A 25,937-nucleotide genomic window follows, 5' to 3' on the forward strand; every position below is an offset into this window, starting at 1 on the left:
ATTTGATGATAAAAATTCTATCGGTCATGTTAGAAGTAATATAATTTTTGTCCTCAAAGTTAGAAAAAGAAAAGTTAGTATGATCCTAAAAAAATTCTCTTCCTTTATCCTCGAATAGTTAAATTTTATTGAATTAAATTAATTAATATAAAAATAACATACTTATTAAATTGACGGTTTATTTTAATTTTTTGTCAATGTTTACATTATATATTTCACGCCTTTTTAGTAAAAGAAAATTAAAACTCAAAATTATTTAAATTTTATAAAAAAAATTAAATGAAGATATTTAAACTATTAAAGATAAAATAATTGATATCGGTTTAATATTTCTAGTATTTTTTTTGTAATTAAATTAATTTAATAAAAATTCAAAATTCAAAAACTAAAAAGAAACGTTTAGAAACTGAATATCATTAAACTAATATACTGATAACGTCTATCACTAATATTAGCCTACCTAAGAAGAATGATATCATAATTTTGATAATTGCAGGCTCTAATGACAATATTATTGGAAAATAAATAAGATTTAATGACAATACTTTTTTCACACTTAATACATATTTACATTTCTCATTCCAACTTATTATTCTTTCTCCTTTACCTACATTGTATTACAATTTATTAGTAAAATTAATTTACCATTATTAATATAATAATTGTAAGAACGTACAGGACATATTTTGATTGCTAAGGCCGTAAGAAAAGAGCGTTGTGCATTAACTTTCAATGTTAACAGAAGCGTTTATTAAAGAAAAAGAAAATCTAATGTATTATTTCTAAAACTCCAAAGTAAAACACTAGTTGAATTTCAATTGGGACAAAAGAAAACCGTTCTTCAATTTGTAATTACATAAGGAATATATAACACCGGAGGATGAAAAATGATTTTTGAGCCATCCATCCATCCATCAGTGTCGGCTCAGCTTGCGCTTCTTGGCCATCCGCTCCCGCCGCTCTTCCTCCTCTATCAGCCTCAATTGTTCTTCATCCTCTTTCCTTGCTATTTGAGCACTGCAGGGAAGAAACAAGTTATTAGGTACTAATCATTTTAACACTACTAAATGCTAGCAAGATATTTCTAACAAAGAAAAACGGGTTCAGGAAATTTACTAACCTTCTTCTTTCCTCCTTCATTATCTCATCCCAGTTTGCCTCCATGTCACTAACATCATCATCGTCACAAACTGGATATCTATCAGTGCTGCAATGGAGTAATCAAATATTAGAAAACTAAGTTTTAAACATTCAAACCAAAATAGTGAAAGCAACAAAGTTAGTTACTCTTCCAGTTAATGAGACCGAAGATCTCAATGAAAGGTCAAGGAGAGAGAAACATGGCAGGAAAGAGAACTTACTGGAACATATTTCTGATCATCATTAGAGCCTTTTCATCTTCACTTAATGCAATTTTCTTGGGTCTTTGTACATTTGACTTCATTTGAGTGTGAGATGAGACTTGCTTCACTGGCTTCTTTAACTGTGGCTTTGATGATACTAGAGGCCTTTGGGGCATCATTTTATCCTTGTTACGTTCTTGTAATCCCCGTTTCTGTTCCAACTGCTGTCTTGATTCAGAGGAGTGCACTCTTGATGGAGGTGCTTTGTGCGCACTGGGTGGGAGACTCCTAGAAGTTGGTGCAGATACCTTCTCCATCTTTGGAATAGGCATCTTTGAAGGCACCGGTTTATAGCCAGCAGGCCGGCCAGACTCGGTACCATTGCTAGCACCAATAGGCCGTCCAGGCCCGGTACCATTGCTAGCTCCAACAGGCCGTACAGGCCCGGTACCATTGCTAGCTCCAGCATGCCGATTAGGGCCAGTACCACTGCTAGCACCAACAGGTCGACCAGGCCAAGTACCACTGCTAACACCAACAGGTCGTCCAATTCCGGTACCATTGCTAGCACAAACAGGCCGGCTAGACCCCATACCCCTACTAACACCACCAGACCGACCATTCCCCATGCAATTTGTAACACCAAGCTGCTTTTTAGAATCCATTGACATCCCATTTGGTTTACTGCCAGAAGAAGTGTTATAGGTACCAGTTTTAGATTGCAATTGACCCTTCAGTGGAACTGATTTCCTTTCATCACGGATGCCTTGCAAATTTCTGGCACTATTGTTGTTGCTGCTCAATGGTTGTTTGCTTTTCAGCAACATTTGAGCTGATCGCACCTCTTCAAAAAAAAAACTGTAAGTTATTTATGCTTTAAGCTTCAGAAGTAGAAAACACATTTCATGCAGTCAAGAAGTAACCTACCAGATGTTGGAGCAGAAACATTTCGAGGTGGAGGATCTTTTGCAGGAGCTGGAAACCCCGTATCATCTGAGAGAAACGAGTAATCTCTTGCAACCTTAAGCTTCTCCACTTTCCTTCTGAGCTGCACAAGTCCAGCAAATGAAAACATTTGTTATCACAGACCAGAGCTCTTTCAAAAGATAAAACCAAATTAGAAATGCTCAGAGCAAATACCTCACTTGGAGGTTTGAGTACTTTGCCAAGTTGGGCTTGTTTGGGTCCAGTGCTGTTTGAAGCAGGGTTCTTTTTACTCTACAGAAAATCACAAGGTTGTCAATACAAATTCAGAACACCTAGAACGAATTGGAATCCTTCAATCAGTGTAAAAAACAGAGCTTTAAAAGAAGCTATTAACATCATCAACATATACAAAATGGGTGCAGAGTAAGTGAAAGATTGTGAATATCAAAACATGACTCTATGTCCAAGCACTAGACATGCATGATTAGGAATGTTAAAAGGATTCCGCATCTACTTGGGCCCGGCACAATAAAAAAACTTGAAATTTGGCTTAGACATAACCAAGCCAAACTCATGTAATTAATTGTGCATGCCATGTTCAAGAATCTTAATACTTATCGAACATCTTGCAAGCCAAATGGAACTTTTTATTATTTCATATATTTTAAATTTTTTTTAATTACTATTGAAATCTTTCAACTCAAACTTGAGCACAAATAATCTGTTTAAAGTTGAGCATGGAAATCAAGCACATTTTTTACGAAGTAACTCGAGTCTAATCTTGTGAAGTCAAGCAATTCAATTTTCAACTCAAATTAAACTTGAGGTTTAGAAATGAAACCCAATCGAGCTAGGTGGAGTTTCAAGATGTAAGTTATGAGCAGAGTTCAAGCTCTTCACTGCTTGAGTGCTTGGCTTGATTAAACCCCCTATGCACACTATACATTGCAGGAAAAGTTATATATTTGGTTGCTGTACTTGTGCATATTTTTAGAACTGTCAAAGGTATAGAATTATCCAATAAAATAAATAACAACCGCCGTAGGCTGACTGAGCTCATCAGATTGGAGTTTGCATAACCATGCAAATCAATATAAACACAGAAAACATATGAGCACTTCACATTAAGAAAATGAAACACAAGTTATACTTACAGACTGATTGGTGCTCAACATCTTTGATACCAAATTCTGGTTTTCCAATAATGACTTGCTTTCATGGATAACTCTCTGAGCAATAACAGGTTGAGAAGGTCCAAAAAAGGATCCAAAGCTGCAGGAAGACAGCACTTTTAAACTTAATTAGTATAGTTAAAGTTAAGTAAACCTGGAATAGACGCACTTAGCAACTACCATGAGGAATAGAAGGAAAGCATTTTACATTCAATAAGCCTGAATTCAGAATAGTGTTCAAGTGTCGAAGAACTTAAACAATAGAAAATTAATCCGCAAAAGGACGCACGTCACTCACTTGTTGTATGGAAGCTTCTTCTCCGAAGAAGCTAAAGCACTTTGTTTCCTCTTTCGCCTGATAGAGTCTTTCAGCCGCTGCCTTAACTCTAGGTATTCTACTTCTTCTTGTGTAGGCTGTCTGGTTTCTTCTTCCTCTTCCTCTTCTTCTTCCTCATATTCATCCCCATATTCTTCCACAACATCCTCATCTTGATATTCCCCTTCCATGTCATAATCATCATAATCTTCAACTTCCTAGATAGGAAATAAGAACGGATAATATGCAAATTAAAACTTAAATGAAGGATACAAAAATTCCCCATCATGAAGAACAGATATAAAATATGCAAACAACAATCCTAAACTTTATCATTTTCCATAAGGTTAGCAATATACGTATTTCTTCCTTAGAGTAGACTTACTTCTCGGTCGTATCCCCTCATTGCTCAAGCAAGCACCAATTAACAATATTGCTTCTTTATTGTCTCGAATGAACTTATCCGAAAAAATGCAGGATACCTGAACATCAATCAATTAATAATGTTAATGATAAAATACGAAAGTACGAAACTTTTGAAGAAAATTAACTACAAAATGATTAATTTTGCTTATAATCTAGATAAAGATTCTAATTGAGTAAAATTAAACCTAGATTAATTTGGCTCACTGAGGTCTATATTATTTTGAAATATAAAAAAAATATGAAGTATTCTGAAGAAAATGTTCCAACTAAAACACCTAAATTCTTCAGATTATTGAAAAATGTTAAATTTCATATTTTCATATAAAAAATAAGCCAAAGCACAAACAAAAAAGCATCGGAGAATAATAACGATGAAAGAACACACAAAAAACCCTAATTTTCTTCCCAGAAATAGATTCGATTACTGCAACGAGGAGCAATCTGAAAACGAATCTGTCGAAATTTAATTTAATAAAAATCAAATTCGGTAACACCGATTTGGTCAATCCCACGAAAAGAGGTTAAAAAGGAAAAACCCCAAAACAAACATAAATCGAAATTGATAGATCTGACAGAACCGACACATAATACCTTTAATCGGATCGAATATCGACGAAATCCTCGATTTTTCAAGCGAAAATCTTAAACCGGCGCCTCCAAAGAGAGTTTTGGATCTGCTTCAAGGAAACAGAGAAAACGAAACGTAAATCTTCGATCTTCGGGAGTATTGAAGGATGACTCGGGCAATGATAGGTTTAAATATAAGGGAGAAAAAAAGAAGCTCCCAGAAACGAAAGGCAAAGGGATTGATTCTAACGTGCGCTTTTGGATAATAAGGGCACACTTATTTTCCGAGTTCGGTGAGTGACTCGGGAGCTAACTCGGCCCAAGTCCTATTTGGATTAGGAAGTTGACAGAACTGTGTTTTATTTTGTGACCATTTTTCTTAAACCAAAGACATTGATACGGCACGAAACACGGCCGTTTTACTTTCTACTTACTGATTAGAGTGGCTCGTAATGGAAACCTATAAATGATCAATATTATATACATATATATTAAGAATAGTGCTTTAATATGAGATAAAAATTAAAAATGTCATTAAAATTATTTTAGATTTACTTTTTAATAATAATTTTTACTTTTTAATAATATTTTTTTTGTGGATAATTAAGATTTTATTACCCAAGAATGCAGTAAACTGCAACAGAAACAATCCAATCAAGGAACAAGAAGGGGAACCTATTTACAACAAAAAATTAAACTATACCTCATTGATTACAAAGAGTTAAATTAGTGCTATCTAATATGTTAACATTCCTATCACATAGTTGAGCTCCTACAATCTCCTTGATGGAATTTAGAATTTCATCCACTGATTTGGAGTTCCCTCTAAACAGTCTTCGATTCCTTTCCTCCCATATGAAATAATTAAAAGCACACCAAGCAAGCTTCAAGATAGTTGTAAGTAGGGACTTACCTTTCCAACGATTGCACGTCCAACCAAGTAAGTTTACCCAAGTCAATTAAGGTCTGCTCAAGCCGATGAGGTGCAGAATAGTGCTCCAAATAGTAGCAGCCATCTTGCACTCAGCAAAAAGATGATCTCTGGTTTCCAGAGCTTCATTGCAGATAACACATTGTCCATTAGTTACTAATCCAATACGTTGAAGTCTCTCCCTAGTTGAAAGTCTATCCAAAATAATCATCCAGGAAATCATGCTATGTTTAAGGATATGTAGAGGAAACCAGATCATTTTTTTTCATGGAACTTTGATATCTTTGGTCTGAACCTCTTCCTAAATTTCTTTAGTTTTCTTTGCTCCTGTAGACAAAACTGGTTGAGCAATAGTTCGAAGCTTCAAAAGTCTCCTGATGCACCAACTTGAACTTGTTGTTTCTTCCATGAGCCAAAACTCCTGATTCTTGATTATGTAGTTTTTGATCCAAGCAACCCACAAAGAACCCTCCCCCGTAAGGATATTTCTAATAAGGTGCAACATATACGCTTTATTCCAAGTTTTGATGTCCTTAAGACTGAGGCCTTCAGACTTTGGCTGGCAAATCTTCTCCCAACTAACTCTAGCTCCGGCAGTAGTAATGTCAGAACGTTTCCAGAAGTATCTAGAGCAAAGTTTCTCAATCCTATTGATAATAGATTGTGGCAAGATTAATTGCCTGCACCAGTAATTAGCAACACTGAAAAGGACAGTCTTCACCAATTCAAGTATGTCTGTATAGCTCAAATTCTTTCTTGACCATTGATGGAGTCTGGACTTGATCTTGTCAATTAGGACCTCACAATCTTTTCAGTGAGTTTCCTTGTGACAAGAGGAACCCCTAAGTATCTAACAGGCAAGCAACCAAGTTTGAATCCAGAAAAGTTTAAAATAGTCTCAAGATTTTGAACTGAGATTCCAGCATTGAATAATTCGCATTTTGTAGCATTAAGCTTAAGACCAGATAATTCATAGAAGCAATCTAAGAATGTAATGACTCTCGTAACAGATTCAAGGTTGCCTTTGAAGAAGATTAATAGGTCATCAACAAAAGAAAGTTGAGTGAGACCTATCTTCTTATATTTAGGGTGGAAGCCAAACATACCTCTAGTAGTAACAATATTAAGAATTTTGGATAAAATGTTCATTGCAAGAACAAATAAAATAGAGGAAAGAGGGTCACCTTGTCTGATTCCCTTAGCACCCTTGAAGTAGCCAATCAAGCTTCCATTGAATGAGATGGAATATCTCGCATCAACATAACAAGCTTCAATCCACCCAATGAATTTACTTGGTAAATCTAATGCCTTAAGGACAGCAGAAATGAAGCCCTAGTGGATAGATTCAAAAGCCTTTTGGAGATCTATTTTCAAAGCACACCTAGGTGAAATAATCTTCCTCCCATAACCTTTCACCATTTCCTGAGCAATAAGTGTATTATCAATAATACTCCTCCCTTTTACAAAAGCAGATTGGTTAGGAGAAATTATCCATAGTAGTAGATTTGTCATCCTTCTAACAAGGATCTTTGTAATGGTCTTGTAAATCACTAAGCAACATGAGATATGGCGGAACTCAGATACCTTGTTGGGATTAGGAAGTTTATGAACCAATGCAATTGTAGTGGCATTAAAAGTTGGGTAAATGAAAGTCTCATGAAAAAAATACTTAATAGCCTCAACCACCTCATCTCCAACCATTGGTCAGGCTTTTTTGAAAAAATATGAAGTAAAATCGTCTGGGCCAGGAGCCTTGTCATTGCCTTGACTGAAAATGGTCTCATTTATCTATTCCCTGGTGACATCTTGGATAAGGGCATCAGAATCTTCAAGGGTCAAGCTAGGGTGCATCAGGTCTTTAAGAAGACTAGGATCACATTGTTTAACTTTTGGATCAGAAGAACCTAACAATTTTTTGAAAAATCAGTTACTTCATAAGACATTTCAGCAAATGAATCAAGTCTTCTACCCTGATCATTGATAAGAACCCTTATAGTGTATCTTTTGTTCTTTGTAGCAATAAGAGAATGAAAGAACTTAGTACATTTGTCTCCCTCTTTTAACCAATGCACTTTAACTTTTTACTTTTAAAACATGACCTCTGCTTCTTCCAGAGATTTTAACTCTCTTTGAAATTTCAATTCCTTTTCAATAGAGTATTCACCTCTTAAAGTAGAGATTTGTTGTAACATCCTCAATACCGGGTTAGTGACTAAATTAAAAAGTTTCAAATTTTGGTGATTAAAATAGAATGAATGAATAGTATAAAGATATATATGTAAATGATTGTGTAGGATTGAATTGAAAGGAAGTAGGAATGGAAGGGCAAAAGAGTCATTGCAAGGATCAATTAATTAAACAAGGGATAAGGATATATATGAATACAAGTGGGTTGAAAAGGAGAGAACCAAAGGCTTCCAGACTTATCTTCTTCTTCTTTCTTCCTTGTACGCGTGAACCAAAGCAAAGGTAAAATTTCTGATTATTGAGTTTCTTATTAAATTTAATATTGGGTTTTGATTATTAGATGATAACTAAGCTTAAGGAAAGCTTAAGTTATCTTAACATCAAAGGATGATTGAGTTAGGAGAGATTTAAGATTTGAAGTTCTTAAATGAAATCTTGGAATAGAGTTCATAACTAGAATTGAAAGTTATATTTGACTTGTCATCAATCTAGTTAAGATATACGAAGTGTTAAAAACGGAATTCAAACATGTTGATTTATTAATGTAATTCTTGAATTATATATGAATGATAGGATTTGAAGGTTTAAGATGAAATAAATGAGTATAAATTGGTTTAAGGATGTGTACTAGAGTTAAGAATGAAAAAGGGGATTAAACATGAAGGATTTAATCCAAATGAATGAACTTTCGGGTTCAAAAAGAGGATTCTGGGCAGAGTGCACCGATGCACATTCATGGTGCATCGATGCATCAAGGTTAAAACCCAGAAATTATATGAATGTGCATCGATGCATTGGTAGTGCATCGATGCACTATTTTAAAATAAAGACATCGAATGCAATTCGTGCATCGATGCATAAGTAGTGCATCGATGCATCCCATTAATAGTGAAACATCGAATGCAATCGGTGCATCGATGCATAAGGAGTGCATCGATGCATCCCAACAATAATACTACATCGAATACCTTTGATGCACCGATGCATCAGTAGTGCATCGATGCATACCTTCATTAAAAGATGAAATTGACTTTTCTCTTAGTCTAAAGAGTGAACCATTAGAGTATATTAGTTATAATACTGATATACATCCATGTGTGATTATGTAGATACTAAAAGTAAGCTTATTCCGGAACGATCAAAGGATTAGAATCGAAACAAAGCAAAGCTAAGGTGAGTGCATACTAGATGTATATTATAATGGAATAAGACTTGTGATAAGTCTAATCCCTATGTTGATTTTTATAATATAATAGTTGTGAACATGCATACATGATAATTGTGGTTATACATGCATAAGACATATATATGTTCATGTGATATGATATGTGATATGATATGTGATATGACATGTAATATGAGAACATGATATGAAGTGACATGAGCTACATGATCACAAGAGAAATGACAGAAGTATATGAACATATGAAAAATAAGAATAATGCCCATAGTATACGATATGAGAACTATAGGTGTAGTTGGCATGCCAAGAGTCGAGGGTATAATAGTCCTTCGGGATGTAGTCCTTCGGGATGTAGTCCTTCGGGATGTAATGGTCCTACGGGACATAGATAATAGTCCTACGGGATGAATACTGAACTAAGGTTCGGTGCCCCATGAGGGAATTGATACGAGCTGTGGTGACAGCATTAGTGCACAACCTCAATGTACTCACATACCTCTATTCTCAATAATATACATGGGCAATGCAATTGAAATACCGATTTACAGTGAAAGTGATACAAGAAGGTAAGTTTCGTATGTGCATTATATGATTATATATGTTATCATGTGATAAATAAATGCACATTGAAATGTCATGATCCAATGGTAAGTATGAACATTCATAAGTTTATCGTTGCATATTCATTTATTGCCTCACTAAGTCTATGACTTAGCGTGTAAGTGATTTACACGTAGGTACCAAGAATCAGGAAGAGTGGAAATAGAAGTAGCACAGGCAGCAATACTACTAAGAGATCAGATCAGAAGTAAATTGACAAAGTATGTACTTGATTATGTATAGAGTGTTGGTATATAATAAGTGTTAATTACGAATACTCTGATCGATTTTGTATTTTATGGTCTTATGTAAATTAATGTATTTCGTTTTAATGAAAGTTTTAAAAATTCCCGGGATTTTCTGTAAGAGTCAAAGATTTGAAAAGTCAATGTGACACCTCGGACTTGTATTCGGGTCGGATATGAGTTAAGGGTGTTACATTTAATGGTATCAGAGCTACGGTTTAGTCGATTCTCGGCATAAACTGAAGTCTAGAGTGTCTTATAAGGTATACATGCCAACAAATAGTGGAAACTTCTGATCTGATGGAATAGTAAGTATGTTGTTTTGCTAATAGAACTATATGGTTGTATTTTTATAGATGTCCGGACAGGGTAAATCTAGAAATGAAGCGGGAGACGATAGACCCGCTGAAAGCAGTAATTCACCTGCCCCGGCTAAGCAGAGTGAAGAACAGACATCCTCTGGAATGTCTGTCAATGATCAAGATATATTCTTTAGAACGTTAACCTCCTGTTATTTCAACTCCAAAAATAAATGTTACGAAAGAGTTGAAGGGATTGGGAGCTCCAGAGTTTAAAGGGGAAGCTAATGAAGGTCCTGTTACTACGGACCTTTGGCTTAATGACGTGAAGGTCATGCTTACGGGACTTCATTGTTCCGATGCTGATAAGCTAGATGGAGTAATTTCCTTGTTGAGAGGACAAGCAAGGATCTGGTGGACTAATGTTACATTGAGGATGACTAACGCCCAAGTAACTTGGTCATTGTTTTTAGAAGAATTCAAACATAAGTACATCGGAGATCAATTTGTTCATCAAATGAAGCAAGAGTTCATGAATCTGAAACAATGGAATCACACTGTATATGAGTACGAGTGTGAATTCAATAAGTTGAGTCGTTTTGCTGCCGAGCTTGTTCCTACTGAGAAGGATGCTTGTGAGTGGTTCGTAGAGGGATTACGTCCTCGGTTGAAGGAGATGTTGATTGTATTGAATCTATCCTCATTTCAAGAGGTAGTCAATCGTGCCAAAGCTTTGGAAAGAGCTCAGAATGAGAGATTTGAAAATTTAAGGACTCAAACAGTCAAGAGAACATGTGCTTCTTCGAGTTCCGCACCATCAAAAAGAGGTAGAGATGCTGGTTCTCGACCTCAAGCTAAATCGGAGTCAGTGGTATCCTCAGCTAGAGGATCAAATCCGATGAAAGGCAAATAAACTCAATCAGCAGGATCGGGAGCTGGGAGAACTAATCAGAGTCAAGCCAGACAATGTCCGCATTGTGGAAAGAATCATTTAGGGGTATGCCGGATGATTTCTGGAGTCTGCTTTAGATGTGGAGACGCCGGACACTTCGTTCGAGACTGTCCAATGTTAACTAGTGAACCTGTACAGCCTGAGAGGTCTGTTTCTGTAACCCAGAGGGGAAGAGGTAGAGGCAGAGGAAGAAGTCAGTCAGAGTCCTCTGCTCAACAAGAGATACACTCCACTGCTCGGGTGTACAACCTCAAGACCAATGATGATTGTGATGACTCATATATTATAACAGGTACCTTTCTATTGTTTGACAAAGGTGTTATTGTATTGATTGATCCCGGGTCTACATATTCATACATTACTAGTAAGTTAGTGAAAGAATTGAACATTCCGTTAGAAATTACTAGCAAGGAGGTGATAGTGAAGAATCCATTAGGGCACAGTGCCCAAGTAAATATGGTGAGCCGAGGGTGTCCCATACGGATTCAGGGAATTGAATTCCCTGTTAATCTGATGGAATTACCTTTTGATGAATTCGAAGTGATATTGGGTATGGATTGGTTATATCGTTATTACGCTGATGTCGATTGTAGATTGAAAAGAGTGACGTTGATAAGTTCCGAAGGATTAGAAATTATTGAATTTAGTGAAAGATGGAATCCGTTAGCAAATGTGATTTCAGTGATGACTGCAAAGAAGTTACTGCTACAGGGATGTCAAGGGTTTATTGCTAATGTACTGGATGTTAGAACCAAGGAGAAAAGGATTGAAGGGATTCCTATAGTCAGAGAGTTTCTCGATGTATTTCCTACAGAGTTGCCAGGTTTACCTCCTGACCGAGAAGTAGAATTTCAGATTGAGATAATACCGGGAACAGCGTCCATTGCAATGGCACCATACAGAATGGCTCCAAAAGAATTGCAAGAATTAAAGATTCAATTAAAGGAGCTATTGGACAAAGGGTTTATTAGACCAAGTGTATCACCTTGGGGAGCTCCAGTTTTATTTGTTAAGAAGAAAGATGGATACATGCGTCTTTGTATCGATTACATACAACTCAATAAAGTAACCATCAAGAACAAGTATCCACTTCCCCGAATCGACGATTTATTTGATCAATTAAAGGAGGCTTCAGTGTTCTCAAAAATTGATTTACGTTCGGGTTATCATCAATTAAAGATTCAAGAAAAAGACATTTCAAAAACGGCGTTTAGAACAAGATATGGCCACTATGAATTTATCGTACCGTTTGGAGTTACGAATGCACCAGCTGCTTTTATGGATTTAATGAACAGAATTTTCCAACCGTATTTGGATCAGTTTGTTGTGGTGTTCATTGATGATATTTTAATATATTCAAAGTCAGAGGAAGAGCATAGTTCGTATTTGAGGATTGTCTTACAGATATTACGAGATAAAAAACTTTATGCTAAATTTTCTAAATGTGAATTCTGGTTGAATGAAGTGGCATTCCTTGGACATGTAATTTCGGCAGAAGGAGTTCGAGTGGATCCCCAAAAGATTAAAGCTATTATGGAGTGGGAAGTTCCAAAGAATATATCGGAAGTTAGAAGTTTTCTGGGGTTAGCTGGTTATTATCGAAGGTTTGTTAAAAACTTTTCGATTATAGCATTACCCCTGACTAAACTGTTGAAAAAGGAAATAAAATTTGTTTGGACTCAAGAATGTCAAGAGAGTTTTGAAAAGTTAAAGAAGATTCTTACAGAAGCTCCAGTGTTAGTTCAACCTGAGTATGGCAAGGATTTTGTAGTGTATAGTGATGCGTCTCATAATGGCTTGGGATGCGTGTTAATGCAAGAAGGCAAGGTGGTGGCCTATGCTTCGAGGCAATTAAAACCTCATGAGAAGAATTATTCGACACACGATTTGGAGATGGCTGCAGTAGTGTTCGCTCTAAAAATATGGCGACACTACTTGTATGGTGAAAAGTGCTACTTGTATACGGATCACAAGAGTTTAAAGTACTTGATGACTCAGAAAGAGTTGAATCTAAGACAAAGAAGGTGGGTGGAATTTCTCAAAGATTATGATGTGGTGATTGATTTCCATCCTGGAAAGGCAAATGTGGTAGCTGATTCCTTGAGTCGAAAGACGTTTGCAGCTTTGCGAGCTCTTGATGCTAGATTATCGTTAAGAGGAGATGGTGCAATTTGTGCAGAACTGACTGTCAAGCCAGTATGGCTAAATCGAATTAAAGAATTGCAAGTTAAAGATGAAAAGTGTTTAAAGAGGATACAACAGATAAAGAATGGAGAGGGTACGGATTATGAGATTAAGTCTGACGAGAACTTGTATTATCGAGAGAGATTAGTAATTCCAGATGATGATGAATTAAAGAATGATTTGTTGACGGAAGCTCATTGTAGCCCATTGACAATGCATCCAGGAGGGAACAAAATGTATATGGATCTCAAGAGTCGATATTGGTGGCCGAGAATGAAGAAAGACATTACGGAATTTGTATCAAAGTGTTTGACTTGTCAACAAGTCAAAGCTGAGCATCAAGTTCCGTCAGGATTGTTACAACCAATTTCAATTCCTCAATGGAAATGGGAAAACATAACGCTGGATTTTGTGACGGGTTTGCCTTTAACTCCGAACAAAAAGGATTCAATCTGGGTAATCATGGATAGATTGACTAAGTCAGCCCATTTTATTCCAGTACGAACTGATTTCTCCATGGATAGGTATGCTGAATTGTATATAAGAGAGATTATACGTTTGCATGGTATACCTATTTCCATAGTTTCTGATCGGGATCCTAGATTCACATCACGGTTTTGGAAGTCATTACATGGAGCATTGGGAACTCGGTTAAACTTCAGTACAGCGTTTCATCCTCAAACTGATGGTCAATCAGAGCGAACTATCCAAATTCTAGAGGATATGCTTAGAGCGAGTGTCATTGAATTCAAAGGATCATGGGAAAAATATTTACCACTTGCTGAATTTGCATACAACAATAGTTATCAGTCAAGCATCAAAATGGCTCCCTATGAAGCTCTTTACGGAAGAAAATGTCGTACGCCCTTGAACTGGTATGAACTTAAGGATCGAGAAGTTATTGGTCCTGAGTTGATTCAGAATACGGAAGAGAAAGTTCAAGTAATTCAGAATAATCTAAAAGCTGCAGCTGATAGACAGAAATCGTATGCCGATTTAAAAAGGAAAGAAATTGAATTTCAAGTCGGAGATAAAGTGTTCTTGAAAGTGTCTCCGTGGAAGAAAATATTGAGGTTTGGACGTAAAGGAAAGTTGAGTCCTCGGTTCATTGGACCTTATGAGATTACTAGGAGGGTAGGATCAGTAGCATATCAGCTAGTTTTGCCACCTGAAATGGAAAAGATACACAATGTTTTTCATGTCTCAATGCTTAGGAAATATAGATCTGATCCATCTCACGTTGTGACTACTGAAGAAATTGAGATTCGACCAGATTTAACTTATGAGGAAGAACCTGTTCAAATATTAGCTCATGAAGTCAAGCAATTAAGGAACAAGACTATTCCATTGGTTAAAGTCTTGTGGAGAAATCACAAAATAGAGGAAGCAACATAGGAACATGAAGAGGACATGAGGATTAAGTATCCCTACCTCTTTACATAATGAAAATTCGAGGACGAATTTTCTTAAGGGGGAGAGAATTGTAACATCCTCAATACCGGGTTAGTGACTAAATTGAAAAGTTTCAAATTTTGGTGATTAAAATAGAATGAATGAATAGTATAAAGATATATATGTAAATGATTGTGTAGGATTGAATTGAAAGGAAGTAGGAATGGAAGGGCAAAAGAGTCATTGCAAGGATCAATTAATTAAACAAGGGATAAGGATATATATGAATACAAGTGGGTTGAAAATGAGAGAACCAAAGGCTTCCAGACTTATCTTCTTCTTTCTTCCTTGTACGCGTGAACCAAAGCAAAGGTAAAATTTCTGATTATTGAGTTTCTTGTTAAATTTAATATTGGGTTTTGATTATTAGATGATAACTAAGCTTAAGGAAAGCTTAAGTTATCTTAACATCAAAGGATGATTGAGTTAGGAGAGATTTAAGATTTGAAGTTCTTAAATGAAATCTTGGAATAGAGTTCATAACTAGAATTGAAAGTTATATTTGACTTGTCATCAATCTAGTTAAGATATACGAAGTGTTAAAAACGGAATTCAAACATGTTGATTTATTAATGTAATTCTTGAATTACATATGAATGATAGGATTTGAAGGTTTAAGATGAAATAAATGAGTATAAATTGGTTTAAGGATGTGTACTAGAGTTAAGAATAAAAAAGGGGATTAAACATGAAGGATTTAATCCAAATGAATGAACTTTCAGGTTCAAAAAGAGAATTCTGGGCAGAGTGCACCGATGCACATTCATGGTGCATCGATGCATCAAGGTTAAAACCCAAAAATTATATGAATGTGCATCGATGCATTGGTAGTGCATCGATGCACTATTTTAAAATAAAGACATCGAATGCAATTCGTGCATCGATGCATAAGTAGTGCATCGATGCATCCCATTAATAGTGAAACATCGAATGCAATCGGTGCATCGATGCATAAGGAGTGCATCGATGCATCCCAACAATAATACTACATCGAATACCTTTGATGCACCGATGCATCAGTAGTGCATCGATGCATACCTTCATTAAAAGATGAAATTGACTTTTCTCTTAGTCTAAAGAGTGAACCATTAGAGTATATTAGTTATAATACTGATATACATCCATGTGTGATTATGTAGATACTAAAAGTAAGCTTATTCCGGAACGATCAAAGGATTAGAATCGAAACAAAGCAAAGCTAAGGTGAGTGCATACTAGATGTATATTATAATGGAATAAGAGTTGTGATAAGTCTAATCCCTATGTTGATTTTTATAATATAATAGTTGTGAACATGCATACATGATAATTGTTGTTATACATACATAAGACATATATATGTTCATGTGATATGATATGTGATATGACATGTAATATGAGAACATGATATGAAGTGACATGAGCTACATGATCACAAGAGAAATGACAGAAGTATATGAACATATGAAAAATAAGAATAATGCCCATAGTATACGATATGAGAACTATAGGTGTAGTTGGCATGCCAAGAGTCGAGGGTATAATAGTCCTTCGGGATGTAGTCCTTCGGGATGTAGTCCTTCGGGATGTAATGGTCCTACGGGACATAGATAATAGTCCTACGGGATGAATACTGAACTAAGGTTCGGTGCCCCATGAGGGAATTGATACGAGCTGTGGTGACAGCATTAGTACACAACCTCAATGTACTCACATACCTCTATTCTCAATAATATACATGGGCAATGCAATTGAAATACCGATTTACAGTGAAAGTGATACAAGAAGGTAAGTTTCGTATGTGCATTATATGATTATATATGTTATCATGTGATAAATAAATGCACATTGAAATGTCATGATCCAATGGTAAGTATGAACATTCATAAGTTTATCGTTGCATATTCATTTATTGCCTCACTAAGTCTATGACTTAGCGTGTAAGTGATTTACACGTAGGTACCAAGAATCAGGAAGAGTGGAAATAGAAGTAGCACAGGCAGCAATACTACTAAGAGATCAGATCAGAAGTAAATTGACAAAGTATGTACTAGATTATGTATAGAGTGTTGGTATGTAATAAGTGTTAATTACGAATACTCTGATCGATTTTGTATTTTATGGTCTTATGTAAATTAATGTATTTCGTTTTAATGAAAGTTTTAAAAATTCCCGGGATTTTCTGTAAGAGTCAAAGATTTGAAAAGTCAATGTGACACCTCGGACTTGTATTCGGGTCGGATATGAGTTAAGGGTGTTACATTTGTTGCTTTTCCATTTCATATTTCTTTTGTCTAACGCGGGATGAGATATCACTGAAACAGTCTTTATTAAGGTTTTTTTAGATTGGCTTTAAGGCTCTTTAGCTTTAGAAAAAGAGTCTTCATTGGATTGCCTTGAAATGCCGGATGCCAAGATTGACTAACTACATTTAAGAACTTTAGATAAAGAGTCCAACAGTTAAAAAATTTAAAAGGCTTGGGTCTGTTAGTTTGTACCTCTTTGTTTAGCACAACCAGTGTCATACAGTTATTAGAAGGTCCAGGTGTCAGGAATTCCATAAAAGAGTTATGGAATGATTCAAACCACATGGGGTTGATAAGCACCCTGTCAAGTTTTCGAGAAAGAAAATTGTCTTTTTGTTTGTTTCTCCATGAATAAGTAGGACCAAAGAAAGGGTGATCATGAAGTTGAAGGTTTTAAATGACTCCTTGAAAATCTTTCATGTCTGAAGTAGAGATCAGTCCCAAGTGCTTGTGGTCAGAGCTTTCATTCGGATGCAATATGACATTATAATCCCCTCCCATGATCCAAGGGAAATTACATAAATTAGAATCCAGATCACGGAGTTCCTGTCAGAGTTGTCTTCTGGTAATACCATTATTACTACCATAAATCACAGTAACGATCAGAGGAACATCATTGAAAAATACTTTAACATAAATACTCTGGGCCGAAGCATGACATAGGGAAATATCCAAACCATTTTTCCACAGAATCCAAATCCTTTCATTCACAAAATAATCATAGTTAGTACATTCATTCCAATTCTCAAATCTAATAATGAATAATTCAGCTGATTTTTCAACTTTTACTCGAGTCTCCAGTAAGCAAAGTACATCTACATTATTTTGAGTAGCCCTTCAGAGGACTTTACCTTGTTTTAGAGGATTGTTTAATCCTATAACATTCCAAAAGGAAATAATCATTGTCCTTGATATGGGAAGCCCATGTCACCCCTTTTACTTCCTACTGAAAAACTCTTAGCTTTATCTAAGTGAACCTTCTTTTTTATTTTGAGTTCTTTAATCAAATCTGCAACACCAGAGGCAGCAGCTCTTGCTTTCTACCCTGACTCTCTGAGGAAGGATGAATCTTATCCAATGAATTGAGAATTTCAAATATGTTTTTGGATCCTGCTAAAGCCACTTTGGATTTGTCTTTTGCTGGCATTCCTCTATCCCGTTTAGGAGGTGAATGATGATCTTTTCCTCTATCAGCATAATCTGGAGGAACAGATAGGTAGGAATCACCTTCAACATTATGATCAGTAGCTTCTAAACTAACTTCTTTGGGTAGATGAATATCAGAATTCGAGAGATCTCCCTCGGCAGCTAATTCATTAGCAGAAGATTGAATTTCAGAGGCTAATTCCCTTCCAGTACCAGTCTCCTTAGTGATTAGTTCATTTATAAGATCTGTACCAACTGACTTTAAATCCTGTAAGCCTTCATTACCTCCAGCATCTTAGACCACTGAGGTAGTGATGTTTTGTTCCTTTTTCCTCCATACTTGAGTAGTAGCATGAGAAGTCTTTGACTTATCCTTGCATCATTTTTCACTATGGCAAAAAATATTGCAATTTCTATAGCAAGATGGAAGCCAAGGTACTTATACAACTATCGAGATAGCTTGACCATTGTTTAGGACAATATCAACAAACTTAGGGATTTCCTCATTTACCCCTGTTTCGACACATATTTTTGCTTATTATAATCTTGATGTAGAGGTTGTGATAGAATCCATTGAAAAGGGAATACCTATGGCACTTGCAATGTAACTAAGCCTTTCACGCAAGAAAAGTTCAAGAGGAACATTATATAGGTGAACCCAGATTAGAATTCCAGATAAGTTAAAATTATGCTTTTTCATGTTCGGTTCCCATTTCCTAAGGATCAATGGTTGAAAGAAAATAAGTAGAGATTATTGCCTGCGTGACTGACCTGAACGTGAGCTCCTTGCAAAGACTTTTCCACAAATTTTCAATGATCCTTTGCATTGAGATAAAATTGGGAGCAGCCCCAAGAAATTGTCCCACTAGTGAGAGTTTCCATTATGCTATTCCAGCTTCAAATACTTCAGGCGGAGGTTGAAGGAGCGGAATCCCCTCTCGCGATTTTGGGGGAAAGTACTGTAACTGTTGCCCAGCTGAACATGAGAACAATTTACGCCAATCCATCAGACTCTCGAGCGAAACTATTAAAGAAAAAGTTGTAGACTGAAGAAACAATCGGAGAAGAAATCGATCGGCTCGCTAGAGACACAACGGATTTCTCAGTTTCCATTAGTCATGCTAACGTGCACCTAGAGAAAACCATAATCGTGTGCCGTCATTTCTTTTTTTTCTTTCTTTCTTTTTCTTTTTTAATGTTTCAGTCATTCAATAATAAATTTTTGATTTATTATAAAATAAATATTATGTCGTTAATTACCATTAATCGTAATTAAAAGATGATATTATATATTAAATTTATAATTAATATTTTATTTGATCCTTCAATTACAATTACAATTACAATTTTATTTTATTTTAATATTTTTCAATAATTTTATATAATAATTTTATAAATATAATCTTTACAAATCATAAAATATTAACAAAATCCTTTATTTTATTCATTATTTACACTTTCACCGTGTTACAATATTGAAAATTTTTTACATTAGTAGTTCTGTTAATTTTTTTATGTTAGATAATTAAAATAAAATCAAAACAAAACGTGAAATATGATAAAAAAATATAGTTGACTGACTAAACTGAAATAAAAGTGATAGTTGAATATTAGTTTATCCAACAAAATTTGATGGGAATTAGTTAGCTCTGATTCGATAAATCCAGTTGAAAATAGCGTAGTACATGGTAACACCGAGTTAATAAATTCCTTAACCAAGAGTTTTGTGGACAAAATTTGCAACGGTGTGACAGAAATAACATACCGGAGGGCGAATACTGATTTTGTTGTTCTAATACCTTGAAATCAAGGTCGTGATACAAGGCAAAGCCACTTTGTCTAGGGTTGATCTTTCTGTTCGTGACAAAGACTTCTTGCTCTTTCCCAGAATCATTTGGAAGTTCTTTTTTTGGTTATAAATTTGTTTCAAAATTCTCTCTATATTGTGTATATACATGCCTATTTTCTTTGACATGTTATAAATTGCATGATAGGCATCAAGTTGAATTTTTCCCTTTCATCTTATTTTAGCTTTTTCATCCTTTACTTTCCCTTGATGACAGATATCTCCACTTGTTAGATCAATGTACAGTTGCTTGTCATTATTCTGGCAAAGCCACTTTTCTATTCAAACAATGAACTAAATTTTCAGTATCAAAGCCTGGAACCAATCCATTTGAAAATATTTAAGACAGAAGAAAATTCATTTGTAATTGGAAACCCAACAAAGAACTACATCTTTATAATAATGCTAACAAACTCTTTATTTCTATCACATTCATTGACTTTATGCAAATCGGCTAACGGCGTTTGAATTTAGAAGTTTGGACCAGCTGCCAGGATCTCCTCAGTCAGCTTGTTGTCTTTGCCAATCTTGTAATTGGTGAAAGTCTCAAAGTTGTTCTTGAACAGTCCAGCCAATTTCAACAGTGTCTCCTTGTAAGCCTTCTTGTCAGCCCACTGTAATACAATACCCATATACATCAAACTTCCAAGGTAAAATCCGAGTAACATATGGTTGAAGAAGGGACAACTTACGGTGTTCTCAGGATGCAAGATTTCAGAAGGCACTCCCTCGATCTCGGTGGGGATCTCTAGCCCAAACACCTCGGTTCTCCGGTAAGTTGCCTTCAAGAGGCTACCAGAATGAATGGCATCAATGATTTTTCGAGTGTATGGTAACTTGATACGGTTTCCAGACCCGTAGCTGCAGAAAAGCCGATGGTGATTGATAAAACCATTCCAGCAAATATGTTAAATGATACAAACGCTTGTAATGCACTGTTGTTACCTTCCACCAGACCAGCCTGTGTTGACAAGCCACCCTGTTGCCCCATGCTTCTGCATTTTCTCAGCAAGCATGGCAGCATACTTGGTTGGATGCAACATGATAAATGCTGCGCCAAAGCAAGCAGAGAATGTTGCTGTTGGCTCCTTAATACCATCTTCTGTGCCTGCCACCTATACATCATCGAACAAGTTCAGCAATCACAAGAACCAGACGCCTCTAAAATACATAGCACAAAGACATAGAAACATACCAAAGCCGTGTAGCCGCTGATGAAATGGTACATGGTTTGAGCCAGACTCAGCTTGCTCACAGGTGGAAGGACACCGAAGGCATCACATGCCAAAAGTATGACATTTTTGGGGTGTGGACCAACACATGGTATCTTAGCATTGGGAATGTATTCAATCGGGTAGGCTGCACGAGTGTTCTCTGCAAGCAAAGAAAAATTAATATTAAAGATTACGCGTATCGTGTAACTCATATTATTCTATTATAACTTGGCCGACATCAGGGAATTTGGCGCTCAAAACTTATTTAATCTTGTGCTTTCAATTATTCTAATCTTCCATTTGGCACTTTTTTTAAACTAAAATTGAATTGAGAATGTCAACCATGTTCACTTCTATCTTCTTCATCAAAAGAACCCATTAGATTAATCAGAAAAACTAAACGTGAAGGAAATTTTCTTCATAAACAACTAAACTAAGTCAGATATGTCTCATGATGACTCAGACATTGTTCTTATCCATCGGCCACTTTATTATCGAGTCAAGCCACACACTGATGTAAACAAAGATTACCAGATTTTGATAATATACGTACCTGTAACAGATTTATCGCTGTAATCCACCTCTCTTGTATGTTCATCAAAAACTACATTTTCCAACACTACAGAAAGAATTCGAAAGATCAAACCGAGCATTACAATTGTTTTCAGGTAGTTTGATCAAAGACTGGAGAGGGGCATAGAATTTTACCGGTGCCAAATTTAATAGCATTCCAGATATCAGGCTCCTTCTCCCTTGAAAGATCGATGCACTTAGCATAACAACCACCTTCAATGTTTGACACACCATTGTCACTCCAGCAGTGCTCATCATCTCCGATCAGATACCTGTTGTGATCGGTAGACAGTGTGGTCTTACCAGTACCTGTTTAAAAAACATTGAGGTAAACACATTAGCAACGATGCCAAGTGAAAGTAATAAAAAGGACGTGCATCTCCTTTCACAAGATCAAAGTTTGGAGAACACGTATCGGTTGTGGACTAGAACCGCATTGTGACCTTGACCAATGATACTATACCTGACAATCCAAAGAAGAGGGCAACATCTCCATCTTTCCCCATATTGCAGCCAGAATGTAAGGAGAGGATTTGACGCTTAGGCATGAGATAATGCATGACACCGAAAAGACCCTTCTTCATTTCCCCGGCGTACTGGGTGCCGAGGATGACCATCTCACTCCTAGCAAGATTAAGGTCTATGCTAGTGGAGGATGTCATGTAGTGTGTATAACGATTACACGGGAACTGTCCGGCATTGTATATAGTGAAGTCCGGAGTACCGAAATTCTCCAGCTCTTCAGGAGTGGGTCGGATACACCTGCCACCCACCCAATTATCCAATTGTACACTAAGCTTTTACCATTTTTATTTATCTTACTGCCTCATATGGAATTCTATAGGGATGATAGAACTCAACACATGATACATATATAATTAACATTACGACATCGATAAAGAGACTTATCTGGGATAGGCTAAGACCTGTGAAACAAAAAAGAAGGATGAAACACTCATTTTTTACTCACATGTTGTGCATGAACAAAGAATGATAAGCTCTAGCAGAGACAATCCGGACTTTGATTCTGTTCTTTGGATCCCAGTTCAAGAATTGATCGTTCACGAAAACCTGTAACCATTTACATCATATTAGCATAAATTAGATGGTATTCAAGTAAATGACTGCGCATATTATATAAAGCAGAGGATATATTATATTTTCCCCCTGCCTCAAAAGTAAAGCAGGCAGGGAATGTCAGAACCAATGGAAATGGCCCCACAAAACCTTATCTCCGGTATGCAACTCCCTAAGATAAGGACAATAAAAATTTAGTCATGCAAGGACAAAGTTGCTTCTCCCAACGGGAAAAGATATCCCTAGGTGAAGTTGTTGAACTAAAAGACGAAAATGATACCATATGACCATAAAAAAGATAAAAACCCCATATGCACATCATCTTTCAAAACCAAATTTACTATGATACCCTTTCGAGAGAGTTTAAACAAAAGATTTATGTAAAGATATTTCACCTTGTCCAGAGAATTCAAGTAATCGACAGCTCTTTCTCTGTTCACCAAGAAGGTATGCTCATCCATTTCAATGTTGGGTGAGCCCCTGGAATCCCCGGATCATTAATTTTTTTTAAGTGTGTATTGAATGAACAAGCACAAAATGTTTTTCCATATGTCAAAAATATTGTACATACACACTTACTTTCCCCACCAAAGCTCGTCTTGGGTGGTGTCGTCGATAACAACCCTCTTATCTCTAGGGGCCCTCCCGGTCTTAGCTCCTGATAGGGTGGCTAGAGCACCGGTTGCTGTAATGAAAGAGCCCTTTTCGTACATTATCGCCTGCTCGTACAACTCTGCAGGAGAGAGGTTGTATAGGACATGAGTGAATTTCAAGGAACTGTCGCTGACGCTGATGGTTGGTACCTCCACATGGTGGTGGTGCGACACATGCGCCACCGGCTGAACTTTCCCTGCCGGATCTCCTCGCACCAATTTCGGCCCTGTCCCTCGAGTCAGTGACGCCAAAGATGCACTGCGCAAAAAAATTCATGAATATTACCAAGAAAGAAAATAACAGTTTTATAATTGTTAAGATTATAAACTTTTAATCTTCTTAAAGTAATAAATCATCCATTATCTTTCCATGTGATTCTTGCAAACCAAGCAAGAGCGAGGAAACTCATTGGTTTCACATGGGCCCCGCATCAAATTTATCAGTTTCAATCTTCCACCGTCTTATCATCCCCGCGTCTAAAGGGGTCCACTTCCAAGGAATTTATATTTTATTTCATTAGTTATTAAATTGTTGCTTTATTCAAGTTATTGATGGGAGTTTTTTTTTTACAGCTGTGCAGCACGTTTACCTGATGGACTGAAGCTGCTGGCGCTGGCGCTCATCTTCGGACATTGTGGCAAAAGTTCCCTGGGCGCCATCGAGAGGCGTTGTCGGAGCGGATCTCTTCTTCTGCAAAGAGTGAAGCTCGTCAATCGTCTGAGCCTTAACAGGCTTCCCACTATCATCGTGACAGATTCCGTTCTTATGCGTCAAAATCCTCGCCAGAGGACTCTTTGGCGCGGTCGACACTCCGTTTCCGTTTGCCGCCATATCTTCACCTGAAATCAAAATGATAAGAATAGTTTTTTTAGAACTATCTCCCCAGCATAACGTTGTTTTAACCGATGTTTGCTGTTATCCAAAGAAACCGAAACCCAAGGCTCTGACGTTAAAAAAACCAGAGCTTAACAGTTGAAACTTTTAGAACAAAACAAAGCTTAAGGTACAAAAAAAAGATAATATAATATAAATACCAGAGATTCAGGGAGCTGGCAAAGAAGAAATGCGAAAGGAAGATGAAAGAAATTGAAAGCTTAATGAGAAGCGAAATGGATCATTCAAAGTCGAAGTTGGACACAACATAAGAGAAAACGAGAAGGGATGATGAGAAATGGGGGAGGGAGTCCAATTTAAAGGGTTGGGGGAAGGAGTTAACTAGAGGAAAGAGTTAAAAATAGTTAACCATGGTTAAATCCTATCTATCTATTCTCTTTCCTAGATTAGAGACAGGGCTGTAAAAAAGAGATCAATTCCAAAATTATATAGGCTTGTTTGGTGAAAAATCAATTGCCAAATTAGTTTTCAAATGTGTATTTGTTTCACTTACTTCGTTTTTTGAAAAATATTTTTTCATGTTTGTTTTACGTAATTTATTTTTTAAAAAATATTTTTCAGTGTTTGGTTAGAGGAAAATTGATTGGTCAACGTAAAATATTTTTCTGATCAATAGAATTTATTGTGTTTTCTGTAAAATGACTTACGGTCTAATTTTTCGTAAGTTATTTTTCGAACTTTTCACTTCAAATAATAAATATTCAAAATAATTTTATTTTATGAATTTAATATTAATAAAATATTTTAATATCATTTTAATCAAAATATTAATTTTTAAAATATTTAAAATATTTTTTTAATATTTCTAATAATATAATATTTTTAATATTATAATAAAATAATCAATTATATTATAATAATATAAGATATTATATTTTTATTTTAATAATATAAAATAAATTATTAATAAAATTTATATTATTTATTAATTTCATAGAAATAATATTATTAAATTATTAATAATGAATAATATTATTTATATATTTAATATTAATATAATAATATAATAATATTTTAATAAAAATATTTAAAATATAATCATTAATTTTTTTAAAATATAATATAACACTATTACTTTGATAAATAATTAATATAATTTATAATATTTTTATTTCAATAAAATATACCAATATTAATATTTTTATTAATAAAATTATAAAAATAATATTTAATAATTTAATATTTTAAAAATAATAATATTAAGTTTTATAATAAATAATATTATTTATTATATTTAATATTTGTAATGAATAAATTTTAAAAAACTCATCAACTAGTGGAAAAAAAGTTTAAACAACATTTTTCAAACATCGTAAAATGTTTTCCAGATGTTTTTCAGAAAAATGTAATTCATTTTACAGAAAACATTTTCTAGAAATGTAATTCATTTTTTCAGAATTTAAATTTCAGTAATTCATTTATCATAATTCAATTTTTAGAAAACCAATTACAGCCAAACAAATA

General features: G+C 35.5%; 2 protein-coding genes across 4 annotated transcripts; both read right to left on the bottom strand.

The window, feature by feature from the left end:
• Nucleotides 1-796: 796 nt before the first annotated feature.
• LOC120141768 (protein SPT2 homolog) lies at nt 797-5,090 on the bottom strand. Of its 2 annotated transcripts, XM_039156570.1 has the most exons (10): nt 4,776-5,089; nt 4,144-4,240; nt 3,741-3,976; nt 3,425-3,542; nt 2,484-2,561; nt 2,271-2,391; nt 1,987-2,187; nt 1,362-1,878; nt 1,121-1,207; nt 797-1,017 (listed from the first exon to the last, which is right to left on the bottom strand). In XM_039156570.1, exons 2-10 carry the CDS (start codon nt 4,162-4,164, stop codon nt 915-917), a joined length of 1,482 nt encoding a protein of 493 aa, XP_039012501.1. In that variant the 5' UTR covers nt 4,165-4,240; nt 4,776-5,089; the 3' UTR covers nt 797-914. The 2 variants fall into 2 exon arrangements, with proteins under 2 accessions (XP_039012501.1, XP_039012500.1); XM_039156569.1 differs by having other exon boundaries at nt 1,362-2,187; nt 4,776-5,090.
• A 15,319-nt stretch (nt 5,091-20,409) lies between these two features.
• Nucleotides 20,410-24,746, bottom strand: LOC120141834 (phosphoenolpyruvate carboxykinase (ATP) 1-like). 2 transcript variants are annotated; one of them, XM_039156609.1, is made up of 12 exons: nt 24,614-24,744; nt 24,169-24,419; nt 23,505-23,837; nt 23,321-23,405; nt 22,819-22,919; nt 22,312-22,610; nt 21,984-22,157; nt 21,829-21,894; nt 21,257-21,435; nt 21,007-21,176; nt 20,754-20,922; nt 20,410-20,675 (listed from the first exon to the last, which is right to left on the bottom strand). In XM_039156609.1, the coding sequence occupies exons 2-12, from the start codon at nt 24,408-24,410 to the stop codon at nt 20,532-20,534; spliced, it is 1,962 nt and encodes a 653-aa protein (XP_039012540.1). In that variant the 5' UTR covers nt 24,411-24,419; nt 24,614-24,744; the 3' UTR covers nt 20,410-20,531. The 2 variants fall into 2 exon arrangements, with proteins under 2 accessions (XP_039012540.1, XP_039012539.1); XM_039156608.1 differs by having other exon boundaries at nt 20,410-20,922; nt 24,614-24,746.
• Nucleotides 24,747-25,937: the final 1,191 nt, after the last annotated feature.

This window comes from Hibiscus syriacus, unplaced genomic scaffold (genome assembly GCF_006381635.1).
Source record: "Hibiscus syriacus cultivar Baekdansim isolate YM2019G1 unplaced genomic scaffold, ASM638163v2 tig00110813_pilon, whole genome shotgun sequence".
Classification (NCBI taxonomy): Eukaryota; Viridiplantae; Streptophyta; class Magnoliopsida; order Malvales; family Malvaceae; genus Hibiscus; species Hibiscus syriacus.